General features: G+C 43.4%; 1 protein-coding gene and 1 non-coding gene across 3 annotated transcripts in view; both read right to left on the reverse strand.

Moving 5' to 3' along the window:
* Nucleotides 1-15986, reverse strand: part of Vcan (versican) — a 100349-nt gene extending 84363 nt beyond the window's left edge. For both annotated transcript variants that reach the window (XM_036206889.1, XM_036206890.1), the window contains exons 1-2: nucleotides 15539-15986; nucleotides 5093-5168 (exon numbers count right to left, since the gene is read on the reverse strand). In XM_036206889.1, the coding sequence (XP_036062782.1) occupies nucleotides 5093-5162 (70 nt within the window). In that variant the 5' untranslated portion in view covers nucleotides 5163-5168; nucleotides 15539-15986. The remainder of the gene's footprint in view (nucleotides 1-5092; nucleotides 5169-15538) is intronic.
* Nucleotides 721-801, reverse strand: Trnav-gac. Its single transcript has one exon. It is a non-coding gene; the product is annotated as a tRNA-Val (tRNA).
* Nucleotides 15987-16194: the final 208 nt, after the last annotated feature.

Here is a 16194-nt window from a genome sequence, read left to right on the forward strand (position 1 = left end):
CTTTCATTATCCCTGGGCCGGAAAACCAGCTTCTGTTCACCTAGCCCACCTAACACACTCATTTCTGTCTAAGCTCTTAAACATTTAATGACAAAGGGTGCACTGGTTCAGTTTAACACCACTGCATGCAAAAGAAAACATCCTTCTGCTCTCACCCCTGCCCTCCTTCACTTCCTGGCTTCCCTCACAAGGCTAACCCAGGTGTTAGAAAGGATGCAAATTATTGTTCTTGCAAAGCAATGCTCACTTCATGAATTGATGGCCAAAAGTAAAGAGTTGCCCCCAAATCAAGTGACACACTGTGACTTTTAGCTACTAAAATGATGGTTTTGGTTTTTTGGGGTTTTTTTTTGGGGGGGGGGTGGTTGTTTGTTTGTTTTTAGCATCATGCCAGTCATCAGACAAATATGTGTCCCCATGTAGACACACACAGGCAATGATACAGCTCATTGGACCCTTATCAGTCAGCTGGGTCATTTTCAAAATTACAGGAAGATGTTATTCCCTTAAAAAAAAAAAAAAAAAAAAAAAGAAAAGAAAATTCTTTTTTTTTTTTTTTTGGTTTTTCGAGACAGGGTTTCCCTGTATAGCTTTGCACCTTTCCTGGAACTCACTTGGTAGCCCATGCTGGCCTCAAACTCACAGAGATCTTCCTGGCTCTGCCTCCCAAGTGCTGGGATTAAAGGCATGTGCCACCACCACCCAGCAAACTTTTTTTTTTTTTTGAGCTGAGGATCGAACCCAGGGCCTTGTGCTTGTCAGGCAAGCACTCTACCACTGAGCTAAATCCCCAACCCAAAAAGAAAATTCTATTGCCAAAAAAAAGATGATGGGACTAAAGTGGGCACAGAGGCTCGTGCTGGCAATCCCAGGATTCAAGGCATCAGGATAGGTGACTCTCCATTAGCTGGAGACTAGCCTGTGCTACATAGAAAATTCCAGTCTTGTCTGGGCTGCACAGGGACACCCTGTCTCCTCCCACAAAGATGATTAATACAATACTATGTCTGGTGTATTTATGATAGAATCACTGATTTATTCCAAAATTATAATGATTGTTACTTTCAGGACTAGTTCGACATTCTATTAATTTATATGTATGTATACGGATGGCCTGTTCACAGGATACGTAACAAAATTAACTAAAAACGAGATGACCTATTGGCTGCACTGTTACTCTTTAAGATACTCCTTAGGTTTTTTGTTTGTTTGTTTGTTTGTTTTTGCAATATAATAGCAAGGCCACAGTCTCTTTTCATAGCTTAGGAAATAAAACCTCTGACTTAGCGTTCACTCTTTGAAATGGACCCGATTTCTTGGTGAAGATGCCCCTTGAGAGGAAGAGGCAAGGCCCTAGCTGGCTGGCAACTCACCTGAGCCAGAACGCGGACCTCATTATATCTAACCAAACAATTTTGGGCATTGGCATTTATTAACTTCCTCCCCTGCCCCTAACTTCATTCACACAGGCAGCCTTCATTGTGTCTCACTCTCTAGACCCCTGCTTTGTTCGCTGCCAGAACTGAGACCTTTTAGTAATTTCATGGTCGCTTTCATACATCCATCAAGTCTGTAAGAGACATGCTAAAAGTGACCGCTACTGGTTGACATTCCTTCAATTTAGAATCACCTGAAGGGATGAAGCATTTCTGTTTTATTTGTTTATTTATTTATCTACCAAGAGCAGGGATTCTAAGACATGTGAATTCTGTGTCTAAAAATCTAGTTTACACTTATTGCATGTTCTAGGAGTTCACACTTTGCAGCCTTAAGAATCATTTAGCACAAATAAAATATAGTAACATTGCTGGGGTTTGTTTTTAATAGAAAAACAATTTTATAACAGTGTAGGACAGATGATCTCTGGTTACTTAATATCTATTTCTAAATTACATTTTTTCACAATTATAAAAGCATAGAGGAAGAAGACATAGGGTTCAGCCAGCCCTATGAAGTAGAGAACTTCCTGAAATATGGACTATATAGAATCTGGGTTAATTGCTACTGTAATGAAGGACACATTGAGACAAAAGGCACTGTTCCAAGGGCTATGTACTCTTCTGGCTAAACACACAAATACTAAAACTTTTGCTCTAAAATGAAGATAAGATTATATCAAATTGAATCTTTAGAATAAAATTAACAAAAAGATGTGTGGTCAAAACTTTTGAGTATTAAGACTTGGGTATTCACTGGGTCACAAGAACCAACTTAATTACATCTAAATATTTTAAGAGTTATCTTAGTAGTCTGAAGTATAATGTAGATAAAGCATTAAAAAAACATCTGCTGCCTGCAGGAACGTGTCTGAATCTAGGAAAAATGTATCCTGACAAAATCAATGTTTACTGTTCCCACAGTTTATGGTCTACTTGAGCACAGAAGGGAGAAAGCACCATGTAACGATTGATCCGTTACTCCTCATTCTCTGCACAGACTCTGCATAGTAAGAACGGTGTAAATTCCGTCTGTGCAGAGAGAGATTGAGAAGTTGGGATTCATTATGTTCTTGTTCAATTCATGACCTCACTACCCCGTACTCTATTTTGTATTATTAGAGGAATGTTAAAATAAGTGTGCAAATTTCCAGGAAATGAGAGGGTTTCTAGTGCAATAGGCATTGCTAAAGAAAAGTGCCAAAGCCAACAAATCCGTGTGACATGGTGTTCCTTAACATGAGCCATTGGCTTCTAGGACCTGGGTCCGACCAGAGCAGACGCAGAAACCCCTGTCAGCTCAGCAAGTTACTGCTGCCTGTCCCACTATGTGCTGGAGAATGTGTTTTATCTGGACCTTAAACTTTTACACTTTTTGCTTCTGCCCCTCACAGGAAAGAACCAAATATCCCCTAAGTTAGCTAAAAATTGATTATGTGTATTATAAAGAATGAGGCCTCAAATGCAGTAATTGCATGGTATTGTTAGCTATTAATGATTGCTAATTCTGTGGAGGAAATACACCATCTTTGTTTTGTTTTCATTATGGGAGTCTCTGTGTCAAATGAGGGAGGTCTTGTTGTGACTGTCGCTGTGTGTCCTCTTCCATTATTAGCCACCCAAACTGGCCCCCATCCTCTCTACACTCCTGTCTTCACTGGGTGCTATTAGTCTTTCCTCTCCGGTCTCTTGATCTACTTCCTGGAAACATCTAAGAAGATGGTTTGGGGTCGATTAACAGATGCTGGACCCTGGACTCCCATCCTCATGGCCACCACCTGAAGTAAGTTAGGATTTCAGTGTCCAGGCTGCCACATTAATCATCCAAATTAATTCCATGCCGCCACTTCTGTACGCCGACAATCCAGTCTTTACAGAACAACAAAAGGTTTAAAGTATTTAATGCTACATGTCCTCTGTGGACTGAAACTCTTCAGTGTGTGCTAGTGCTCACAGAATAAAATCTTGTCTTCTGAAAACCTGTACTGCCCTGGATAGATGTTTAGTTAAGAAAATGGTGAGGGCTATTTCTTCCTGGCTTGCCTTCTCCATCCCCACCCTCTGATACTTACTGGATGTGGGAAGCAAATTGTTCTTCTTGGCACTTCAGTTTCCTCTTTATAGCACATGGGTAATGGATGTTTTGGTTAACCAATGTTAAGCACTTAAAATAGCTTCCAGCTCCCAGTGAATCCTGTCTACGTGACTAGCGCTGCTTCTGTTTATTCAAGCTGATCTCTGCTTATCTCTCTGCCTGTGTCTCCTTCTCTCCTTTTGATCACTACTGTCCAACAAGAGTGAGTTTCCTGCTGCTTACACAAGTTTATCTTTTTAACTTAAGGGCAGATCTTAGCAGGCTGGTGACTTTTCATTCTTATTTCAGCTCACATGTTACTTTCTCAAAGAGACCTGACCTACTTCCCTGAACCGAAGCCATTCTCTAGGATGTCATTCTAATTTATTTTCATCATCAGAAGATATCTAGAATGATTACTTGTTTGTTTATTTCCAGTTCATATAAATTTTAAGTTTAATGAAAACAAAATCCACAATATCCACTGATATATCCTCGGACACCTAGAATAACACCTGATACAAAGAAGGAATTCCAAAAGAATGTCAGGGGATAGAAGGATGGATTGGTAAATGGATGGATGGACGGATAGATGGACAGGTAGATAGATGGGTGGATTGGGGGGATGGATGGATAAATGGACAGATGGAGAGATGCTTAAACCTTCAGTCCTGAAGAATGAATTAAAATATGACTAAAAAGAAGTCCACAGAGGATGTGTCAAGCAAAAGGAATCACATATGGGAAAGAGGGAAGACGAAAGTTTTTGTAGATGGGCAGACTATCTCAGAAAGTCTAGCGCATGGGTGTGCAGACATAGGAGCCAGGCATGCTGAGCGCACAAAGCAGAAACAGATCAGTCTGTGAAGCTTGACGTAGGCTCTTCAGATTCCTCATTGTGTCTCCTTGATTACACTAAACACTAAAGGTAGAAAAACGGAATCCGCACTGAATAGGTATGAAAGGTAGAGCTAAGAAAGGCAGCGCATGTGCACCGACTTGCCAGTTATCTTTCCAGAAACAAAGACAAAGGGAGATGCTGACAAGCGCTTGCTGGCGACATTTTTTAACTTCCCTAAATTCAAATTCTAGACTCCCAGATTTCATTTTCTTTTTGGTATAAGAAAGTCTTTAAAAAGTAGTTCAGAAGAAATTAGAATTCTAAATATTCTCAATGCTCTAAGAGAGACTTTTTACATTGTTCAACTCGGGGGCCAGATATGGTAATGCATATTAGTAACCTAGCATTTGTAAAGCTTGAGGAGGAAAACTACCATTTTGAGGCTAGCTGGACTACATAATGAGACACTGTCTCAAAAAAACAAAACAAAACCACAGAAACAAACATATGAACAAACAAAAACAAGTGATCTAAGAGGTGAGTGAAAGGTTCACTCACTTGAGTTTGTTACTTTGGTCTGCTTGACTTATCAAAATACACTGCATTCAGTAATACTTTCAGTGAAAATCTTAAGCAATGCATAATTTTTTTAAATGATTCTTCATCATAGTGATCCCATATTATAATTCCATTCCCCTGTGTTTTTTCACACATTAGTAACGAAAGTGTTACTCTACTTACCTTTATGTAGTGCATGGGTTACTAATAAGATTGAGCACATCCATAAGACGCTTTTCATATTTAGCAACATCTTGTCCTGGAAATGAAGAAAAACAAAGTATACCACAAGTACTGATGGTGGTGGCAGGCCATAAATCACATGTTAATAAGGTACTGGGTGCAATAAGAGAGGCAGTTCTCTGTGGACTGTAAAACCAGGAGGCTCGTAATAGACCATATCACAACATTGGAATTCATTTGAATCACCAGGCTTGCACATGATGGCCACAGCTAGACAGGCCACGGGAAGGATACTAGGGATGACAGCCTATGTAAATAAGGTGAGGAGTGGGCACAGAAAGGATAAGGTACCCTCAGAATCTAATCAGAATGAAGAGAGTGAACGTGGACAGAATAAGAAAATGCCAAAGATGACGCAAAAGAGAGGCTGAAAAGCACCAGCTTCACATCAAGTTTGAGGTGAGAAGGAACTGAACCGTGGTTCTGGCCGATGCTATCACCAGCAAGAACAAGGCCTTTGGAAGGTTTTTGTTGTAGTGGAAACACAAACACCACTGCCTGGGTAGCTGGCTGAACAAACAAAATAAATGTATCCCAAAGAGCTGCTAATTGCAAAAGTGACCAGTTTTAAAGTGCTCTCAGCAGCTTTTAGGTCTCGAGCGTAAACAATGAAAGAAGATGTTCTTCACTGAAAGTCAAGAAACACTGGCCTTGGCTGGGCTACTAATTTACTGTGTGCTTTGGGAAAGACCTTTAACAGTCTGAGTCACAAAATGGGCCCTTCCAAGTCTGAATTTATAGAAACCAGTCTAGTAAGGATAAGCACCGGGGTGAGGGTTGTTAGTGTTCCCATTTAAATATCTCTCAAAGACCCACATTTTGAGGGTTTGGGACTGAACTTGGCCTTGCTGGAGTTGTGGCCTAGTGGGAGTTCTCAGGCCATCAATGCTGGGTCCTTAAAGGGAATGTGGGCTATGGATCTCTTCCTCTCTGCTTTCCCTCTGGCTTCAAAGGAGCAGCCCATTCCACCACATGCTCCCAGGCATGACATGCTGCCTGTCCACAGGCCAGCCAACAAGGCCAATCAATCAAGCACTTCGTCTTCCAAAACTGTGGATCTAAAGAAACCTCTCTCTGTGTATAAGTTGACTGTCTAGGCTTTTTGCTATAGTCTTGGAAGCAGACTCACAGGGATATTATTGTTTGAATATATTCAAGAACATTTTGTTACTTGCAGCCACAGACATCTTCACTGGCTCATATGTAAGTTGGTACCCTATTGAACTCCTTTTGCCTTCCTTAGAAAACAAATTCTGTACTACCTAGGCAACCTGGCCTGAAATAAGTAAATGATGAATGAATTCAAGGGCGGTTTGTGCTTAAATACAATTTAATATTCCAGGACAGCTACTCATTTGTTTTTAAATATTCTGCATTGGGTCTTGTTTTATAAATCTAAAAACGTGCTACAACCAAACTGTAACAAAACTGTAAAATGCTTAGCTTATGGATTGTCGCAATGGCTTGACAGTGTTTTAGAAATAAGAGATATTAATTTCATAGGCAAGATGAGTACTTAGGTCATAAAATCATATTAAATACATGCAGCCAATGAATATTAACTTACTCAGGGTAGAGAACCATACTTCTAGACACTACTTTTTTGTTTCTATAAAGAGAAATTACTGTCTTTCTTTTTTAGATTTCTTCCTTTTTCTACAGGAAACTTTTATAAAGTAGTTTTTAATGTTTGGGCTCCACTGTTAATCAGTCTTGGATTCAAATTCTGAATTTTCTACTTAAACTCTCAGATTATAAGTAAATGAATATGCCTCTCTAAAATTTATTTCTCTAGTTATTTAAAGATGAAAATTAATATGCATTATAGAAATGATTGAAATACCTGAAAATAAACTTATTCATAGCTGATATAGTCAGTATATAGTGATTATTATTAAAATTAGTAACTCAAGCTTTTATAGATGCTCGAATTGCTTCAGGTCACTAATAATAAAGAAATCTGAAGCCCTAAATCATACTTAGGGTTACCTCTATAATAGCAGTATATAACTTTATATTTATAGCAAACTCCCATCACTTATCATTGGTTTTAATTTTTTAATTATTACTTTGAAATATATTTTACTGGCCAGAGAGGTGGCACAGTGGGTAAAGGCACATACTGTTTAGCCTAATGACCTGAATTTGGTTCCCAGGAACTACTAGGTAGGAGAGAACTGACTCTTCCAATTGTCCTCTGACTTTTACATGCTCACTGTGGAACATTTGCAAACATCAATAAACAATACATAAATGTGTTTTATATGCACTATAAAACAGTAGGCTTCTAGAAGACAGAGCTACTTACAAATTCCCACAATAGTCTACAGTGCTATGTTCAACACTCCTTGGAGAGAGTTAGTAGTCAAATGCGTAATCAATATTTCCACTTTGAAGTACCAGTAATGCCTTATGAATGTGAGCATGCATATAGGGCTAATTGAGAGATGAAACTGTTTAGTTGAATATTGGTATTACCTAGTAGTAATATGGGCACATCAGTATTCAGACAGTCAAATCTTATAAAACAAAAGAGAAATTATATGAGCCTGACTCTGGAACATAGCTTTTGTACTCTTATTTCCTGCCCAGGACAAATGTTCAAAAACCTAACTCTTTATATACCATGTTTAATTCTTATAAACACATCTTTATTTTTTTTCTAAATTAAAGAGAAAAATCTGTCTTCATCTCTACAGCCCACCTTTAGTATTCTCACCTGCCCAGAGACTACCACTAAGCCTCAACTTAAAGAATGAGTTCTGTGCATAAAAACATAGAGATGCAATACGTTTGGGATGCACTGGTATAAGTTACAAAACTGTGCTTGAATAAATTACTCCTGAGTGAATACAAGTGCTCTCAAACTAAATTCTAGATCTCCAACTTCACTAGGAAATGACCCAGAAGATGCTGTGAAAGAGCTGTATTCTGATTGTCCCATCACCAGTGGGGACCACACAGCGGCCTCCTGACCTGGGACTTTGTGCTGGAGGTCACGGGTGCTCCAGCTAGCCTCTTCTCTATCTCCACTCATGCCTGTCCTGTCAGCACGTTTGCTACACTTAAACCAAAGGATTCTCAGTCATGGCTTTGGCAGCCATGTCCCAGAGCTGTTCCTGATATCGGGTGTCTCCAATCAGTATTCTTACAGTCCCATCATCAGTGTGTGTGAACACACATGTCCCTTTTCTTTTTCAGTTTTGGGAGACCTACGCCCGTGTCTTTAAGGAAGCTATACCACTTTTCTTCTGCATCTGAGCCTAGTAAATGAGAACACTGACTCCTTCTTTGCTCCCAGCATGCTCCAACTCCCTTTTCTGCTCTTCTGCTGCAGAATGTCTGTCCTCTAAGTGTGGTTGGTTGGTCAGTGATAACAAATCTCTATACAGGGAAAGACTGAGGAGATAAGCCAGCCAGCAGTCTCTATATTTAGCCATATACTTCAGTAAAGTCAAAAATAGGAAAAAGTCATCGAACCATCAAGGTCCAGCTGACTGCAGCTGTGTAGTTTCCTGGGAAATGAAAGACAAGGTCAACGCAACTTCTGTCCCTCTGAAATGTCTGCAGAGAAGAGGGGCACCTCACACCAGGGATAGACCGCCAGGGTTCTAGTAACCAGATATTTAGTATTCTCCCTTATTCTTGGGGAAACCTAGAGGGGTGAGGGGAACCTAAGGACAATGGTTGTTCTGAGGCCAATCAGTTGTTCTGGACCCCTGCTTGTCTTGGAAACCTCAGCTATAAATTAGATATAGTAAGCATTCCATGTTAGTCTATAGTACTTAGTTGATTATCTCAGGGAGAGTCTCTGAGAGATGCCTCATGGCTCAGACTCCACAGTATTAACTGTACCGCAGAAATTTGTCACAGCCTATACCTAGACTGCTGAACGTAGACTCAGTTAGGCTTTTTAGTGAGGTCCTTTAGCACTCTGTTCTCATCAGTGAGCTTTTGTCTCATTATCCATCTCCCCCATGCTCTGTTTCCACTGCAGAACATGACACCACTTTACTTACGTGTTTGGGGATTATTGTCCTCCTTTAGCTGACACAGAAGCCTTAAGAGAAAACCTCTAATATTTTCTTCACTCCTACTTCTACAGTACCTAGCACGTTCAGTAACTGTTTGCTTTAAAATGATGAATACGTTCTTACTTTATGTCATTAAATACATTCTCTGTACACTTTTCCCTTTTACTCTCTTTGCTTAAACCACATATTTCCAATCAGCAAATACAATTTTCCATGCGTTTAGTAAATATGTTTACTCAGCAAGTTCCCTGGGATGAATCTTTAGAATGGTTCAAAGCTAAGAAATTATGCTTCAAACCGGGTGTGGTCGGGCACACCTTTAATCCTCACACTTGGGAGGCAGAGGCAGGAGGATTTCTGTGAGTTCAAAGCCAGCCTGGACTTCAGAGTAAGTTCCAGAACAACCAGGGCTGTTATACAGAGAAACTCTGTCTTGAAAAACCAAAAAATATGCTTTCAATCCATATGTAGTAAGGCACACCTGTATTTCCAGCACTGGACAAGCTGAATGAACAGAAGGATGAAAAGGGCAAGGAGAGAACTTGAGTCCAGAAGGAATCTCAGACTTGCCTTGCGGCACATCCAGACCCTGCCCTACAACAGACCAAGCTATCAATAAAACACTGCAAGGGAAAATACCGTGAGTGGTATTTCAACCATTATCTATATAATATCTGAAAGTATAATTTCCAGGTGAAAGAACATACACACTTTTCAATATCTTTTGCTAGTAAATGAAAAAAAAAATGTTTGCTGAATTGTTTTCTAAAGAAAGTGAACTTATTGAAGTTCCTATAATAATTTATAATTTGGTTCTCTACAACTCAACCAACACACAATTCCCAAACTGTTTTCCTTGTCTGGCTGATGAAAAAATGATGCAGTGTGCTGTTGCTATTTTAATGATTTTTTAAAAGATTTATTTACTTTATGTATATGAGTGTTTTGGCTGCATGTATATATGTGCACCATGTATATGCCTGGTGCGCATGGAGGCCAAAAGAGGGCATCTGATACCCTGAAACTTGACTTACGATAGATAGTCGTGAACCACCATGTGGGCTCTGGGAACTGAACCCAAGTCTTCCGCAAGAATGAGTGCCCTTGATCACCCAGCCATTTCTCCAGCCCCTTATGACTATTTTTTTATAACTATGAATGAAGTTAAATACATTTTCTCACAGGATTCAAAAAATTTTTTTCTGCAACACTACCAGTCTGTAATTTTGCTCAATTCAATATTTGTTTTAATAGGCATAGTATATTAGTATCTCTTATTTATGTAGTTTTCTATCTCTCAAATCTTTTTCATGGGCCTTTGGTCTTTTAAACATTATAACTGCATCCACCTAATAAACTGTGATGCTGAAAGTCCAGCAGTTCCATTTAGCTTGGTTTCCCAGCTGGAGCACCCAACACAGACTTCTAACACTAAACTTACCAAGTGTAGTGGTCACTCTGCCCTGTCTCATGCTAGGCTGAAGCAATAACTTAATGGTTAAAAAGACTATAATTTATGGCCTTTTACTTCTGTGTTCACTATGAAATGGGTAATTTCTTTTTTAAGATATTTATTTTATTTTGAAAGTATATGCACGTGCATGCCTGTGTGCCCATGTGTATGCATGTGAGTGCATGAGTGCAGGTGCCTTGAGAGGCCAGAGGTGTCAGCTCTCTCTGCATCTGGAGTTAAAAGTGATTGTGAGCAGCCTGACATGAAACCCCACTCCAGTCCTCTGCTAGAAAAGTGTACACTGCTGCACCACTGAGGATCCTTCAGGTGCTGAAAACAGGTCATTTCTGGCAAGCAGTATGTATTTGTACCCTTCTATATATAACACGTCGATCAAACGAGGCTAGGTATGTCACTAACACACTTTTAAACAAGATCCTATGTACTGACCACTGGGAAAAAAAACCACCTTGTCATATCCAATTCTAAGAACTTTACATCAGATTTGATTTTGTGTCCTAGATGCATTTACAGATTTTTTTTTAATCTACCAAGTCTAGATTATAAGAAGAAACTGACAAACCTTCACTAATCCAAGTGGAACTTGGTCAAGACATGTCTTTACTCTCCCTTGTTCTGACTCCAAACGTAAGCAATAGGCAGCACATTTTTCCACACCAGGGCAAGTAACCTCCAACAATGGGTGTTTGTCTGTCTCCTCACTGATTTCTCTGGGTGGGTGGGGAAAATTTTAAAAATCCACCTAGTATAGGCATTCTTTCTTTTGCCACAAAGCTCCAAGAAGTTCTGACCCTCGCAGAGCTATAGCCCATCTGAAATATAGAGTCTATGGAGGTTTGTTCAAGAGTAAAGTCAACAAAAATGTTTAAACTCCACCAGGAAAAAGAACCAGATTAAGTATATGATTGTGGAAGAGCCAGCTGGTCTTTGTGCTTTCAGGGGCTCTGTGATGCCCCATTACAGACCAATCATTAACCTGAGAGTGTTTAAACGTGGTCCTGTAAGGAGAGACGGAACAATGGGTGCATCACCCACATTAATCATATGCAGCTTTGAGTTAGCTTTTCAGATCCTTTGGAAAACAGAAAGTTACTCGGAAATAGATGGAGGCAGCTTGGAATAGCAGGAGGATTCCCCCTGCAATTTACAAGAGCTAAGGAGGGAGGGGCTGATTATAAACACCCATAAACCCGAGGACATTCTTTTCCTTTCTGTTTTAAAGGAAGAAATAAGACTTATGAAGAGGCTTAATTTTAAACCACCAAGAAAAACCAAACTTTGAACTCATACATAAATTCTAAGTGATGGTCTTGAATCCCATCCCTCTTTCCACCGCCCATGAGAAGATTAAGGACTGTGGACTTCCTGCTGGAGGAAGTAATTGCTCAATTGCTTCGGAATCCATTGGAAACCTTTGCAGCAGTAGTGGGGACACGCAGATGCAATGTGTCAAATATCCCTTTCTCACTTTGAGCTCAGAACTAGATCTCAGATCCTTTGAGACCCCCCTCCTTGCTACATTGCTCATATAATGGGAACCTACTCCACCTCAGAAATCTATCTGATGCTCCCATTGTTTTCCTATTAAATTCAAAATATTTCATTTTAGGATTTTATGTGAATATTTCCTGAGTTCAACACAGTTGCCAAGCAGTACTCAACAGAATTTAGGCCACAGCTTTTAAAGAGAAACAAAACCGATAATGGACCAATTATAAACAGAATTTAAGGTGGGGGGGGGGCATTAAATCCTAGCTCTTCCGAATTAGAAGCTGGAGAATTTAAAGTGAAAATACAGTAGCAAAGTCCAGTCTACATCGCCACACCCACCGCACCCCTACCCCCGCCCTAGATCTTTTATCAGCCATTTGGCCAACTTGTGGGAGACACCTAGCCCCGCCCACTCTAAGGGTCCTGGTTGACACTCAGTTACACCAGCATTAATTTTGTCTCTGGCTAAACATGGTCTTCAGGCAAATATGAATGTATTTAAAAGCGAGCGCAACGAGCAATCACAAGCTTGTCTCATTTTCGTGCCAAAGAGTTGACTACGAGTAAATCTTCATGTCTCCTTTTAAAGCAAAAACCCTGAACCGTGCATATCACTCCCAAGAAGCAGGAGAAAAAAAGAGTATTTTAAAGGCTTTTTATTTAGGAGCGTTTAGTGCCATCTGAGTAGAAGCTGGGTCCGCTCCAGCTTCAGCGAGCCCTAGGAGCTGTAGGAGGCCCGCCAGCCAAGGCCCCTCCCGGGGCCAGCCCAGTCCCGCCCCAGTTGGCCGCAGCCGCGGGAGACCAAGGCTGAGCGGATCGCCCGAGCAGCTGTGCAGCTGTCTCGAGCCCAGGAAGTCACACCCGTCTCGCGCCCTTAGCTGAAGCTCCAGCCCACGTGGCGGATGGCGAACCCCCCACCCCACCCCCGCCGCCGCAGAAGGGAGTGCCTAGCAGGGTCCCTCCCCAAAAGCCAGGAGAGCTCGGGTAGGCGGGGCGGGACCACCTTTGCTTAGGTAGTTCCTTCCCAGGCCAGCACCAAGGCAGAGACGCAATAGTTATCGCCTTGAACATAATGGGCACGAAATTTGAGGTCAATATTTCGAAATGAGTCCTTCCGGCTCCTGGCTATTTGCGTTCATCTGTTTCATTGTCCCCAGTCCTTCCCTGTCTTTCCCACTCCTTTCCTTTGCCCCTAGGCGCCTCCTCCCCAGTTTCCACGTGCAGCGCGTGCCCTGGTGTGGAGGAAGTTAAGTTGGATTAGGGGGCATTCTTTTGCAATGGCCTGGAACAGGGTCCTAGCACTGCGTTCAAGGACCTTAAATTTGCCAAAGTAAGTACCTCTATCACTTTTCTCAAAGATGAGTAAATTGCACGTCAAGAAACCTCAAACCTGGCTCGGTTGCCAGACTTGTGTGTTAGTCCACCCAGCTGCAGGCGCCGCCCAGAGCGCCGCGGGAAGCCAGGGGGGACTAAAGAAAAGGAGCCCCTGCTCTCTGGACGGCCAATTTCCTTTCTCTCCATCTTCTCCAAACCCCAAGATTCACGTCCCAGATTCTGAAGTGGAAAACTGACCATTAACCCGGGGTCTTCTCTGTTTGAACCCAAGGATGCGAAAGCGGTTTACTGGCCTTCTTTTTCTCCGCTTATGCTGAATTTCTCCATCAGGGGGAGCTCACGCCTACTACAAAACTCCCTATTCCTAGACATCTGGGTTCTGCTAGTCCGAAACACCCAACTGCAAGCAGATCTTAAAGGGCGTACCGCCCCCCCTTGCTCCTCCCTCCGGGCCTGCCTCCTCGGACGGAGAAGGAAGGGTTTTCACACCAGCCATTCATTTGTCAGCCATGGGGGAGGGGACGCAAAAGCGGAGAGGAGGCAGAGAGGGGCGAGAGAAGGCAGAGAAGATGGAGACAGAGGAAGAGACACAAAGATGAGGGGACACAGATAGCGAGACTCCACGGCGGCTGTACTCGAGGCGGTACAGCACTGTAGCCTGGCCGGGGTAGGGGGTGCATTTCTTCCCCTTTCCGCAGGATCCCAAGAACACGCAGGACGCGCGGAGGCGTCCGTAGTTGGATCCGAGAGTAAATAGTTCAGGCTATGACATTATTTTCTTACCCCTATTTCTTCTGTCTAACCCTCTGCCCGCTCCACGCCCATTGACACAGAGAACAAGCCGGGACCACCGGGATGTCCCGGGTCTGCAGGCACCAGAGAGGTCTCTGCAATGCCCACGCCTACTCGGGGCGAGAGGACTCGTCTGCCGGGGCGTCCCCGGGGACTCCCGGCACGCGCTCTCGGTCCGCCACCACTCTACCAGCCGGTAAAGTTGCTCAACTGAAGTGGAGAAATGAGAGCTGGTGAAGATACAGAAGGGAACAGAGGACTTCTGTAATCCAGACAAGAAGTCTGGACCAATTGGTTCCTAACTCGGGTCTCCGTGCCACCTTTGTCTGGAGAGCGCTTTGGGTCCAGGTTTGCTGCGAAAGATGAGGGCGACAAGTCCCCATTTCGCTTTCCAGGGCGAGGACGAAAAATCCTGCACAGATCTCTGGTTAGGGGGAAGCTTTCCCGCCCAGGAGCCTCCCAGACCTCTACCGGGTTCCAACAACCCCACCCCCAACCACTGGCTCTGGCTCACCGCACGCAGGACAAAAGAACACAGGGGCAACGTGAGGGAGCTTTGACAGCCCCCAAGTCATCAAAGAAATGTAACCCCAGTACCCTGCCAGAAAGCTTTCCATATTGCCTGCGCGGGGGCTTGGGAGGGGGGTCACGTCCGCGCAGGTCCTAGGTAGCTAGAGTACCCCGCTGCCTGGTCAGGAACTGCCCAGGGGTGGCTTTCCAGGAACCAGAGATACTGACCACACACCAGGAGCCAGGAAACCAGGTGGTCTGCCCTAAGGTGGTTTCAGGGACCTGTATTTGGGCAAGTTTGGGGACTCTCCATTCAAACTTTTGCTTCATTCAGTTCAAAGACAACAACAACAACAACAAAAATCAAGGTGTGAGGAGTACCCCCCCCCATTCTTCCAAATCAAGATAGCATGACTTTTGTAGGATTTCTTTACAAAATCCCGTCCCCCTATTCCGTCCGTCCTTTTCCTCTACCCCACCCCGGGCTTCTTTGTCTAGATCTTTTTTTTTTTCAGCACCAAGCTCTGTCTGAATTCCTCTCCGACAAGCCTCTTCAAAGTTACCTGCATGTTTTAAAGTGCACATATTTTCTTAACTTCGCCTTACTGCTAGTCCTCTTGGCTTTAATTAAAGCCCTCTTCCAATTGCAGTGTACCTCTTTTTTCCCTCCCGCTGAGCTCGGCGGGTTTTCTTTTCCCAACAAGTTTTAGCCCCTTTCTTTTAAATGGGGAACAAAAGAAACGTGATTACCTTGAAAGGCGACTTGCTGCAGTTTGTGGGGGAATTCACTGCTGAGCTGTGAGGATGGGCTCCGCCTTGCCCCGGCAGATCACATAGGAAGCGCGGTGGCCTGGGGAAGGATGTGGCGAGTGCGGGACGGAGCTGGAGGTGAGGGAGGATGCACCGCTCGCCGCAGATCCCGGTCGCTGCGCCTGTCCACAGCACCCAATGCTCGCGGCTGCTGCGCCCGCGCGCCTGGAGTTCTTCCCCCAGAAAGGCTCGGGGCAGCTCGCCTGCAAGTTCAAATGCGGGTTGTGACACCCATCGTCATTATATCACTGTACCGTCAGCGCCGAGGAGGAGACTCAGCGAGAAGGAGGAGGGAGAGGAGGAGTGTTCATTCACAGGCTCCAGAAGCGCTCCGCAGCTTCAGCCACTCCAAAGAGCCCAGGCTTTGGAAACAGGCGGAGGGGCGGAAAAGAGCTCCCAGCGCCCGTCGTGGGGACCGCCTGCCTCCCTCGCCAGGCACTCCCACCGCTCAGCGGTTCTTCCTGACAAGGAGTACCAATCGGCTGGGGGGGAAAGTCTCGCTCCTCATTCAGGGGCTCTGTGCCATCTCGCTGTGCGCTCTCAAACGACTGCCTTCCCACCGTCCCCACCCCCACCCCCTTCCCCGCCCTGTGCTG

The sequence above is a fragment of the Onychomys torridus genome, chromosome 15 (genome assembly GCF_903995425.1).
Source record: "Onychomys torridus chromosome 15, mOncTor1.1, whole genome shotgun sequence".
NCBI classification, from domain to species: Eukaryota; Metazoa; Chordata; class Mammalia; order Rodentia; family Cricetidae; genus Onychomys; species Onychomys torridus.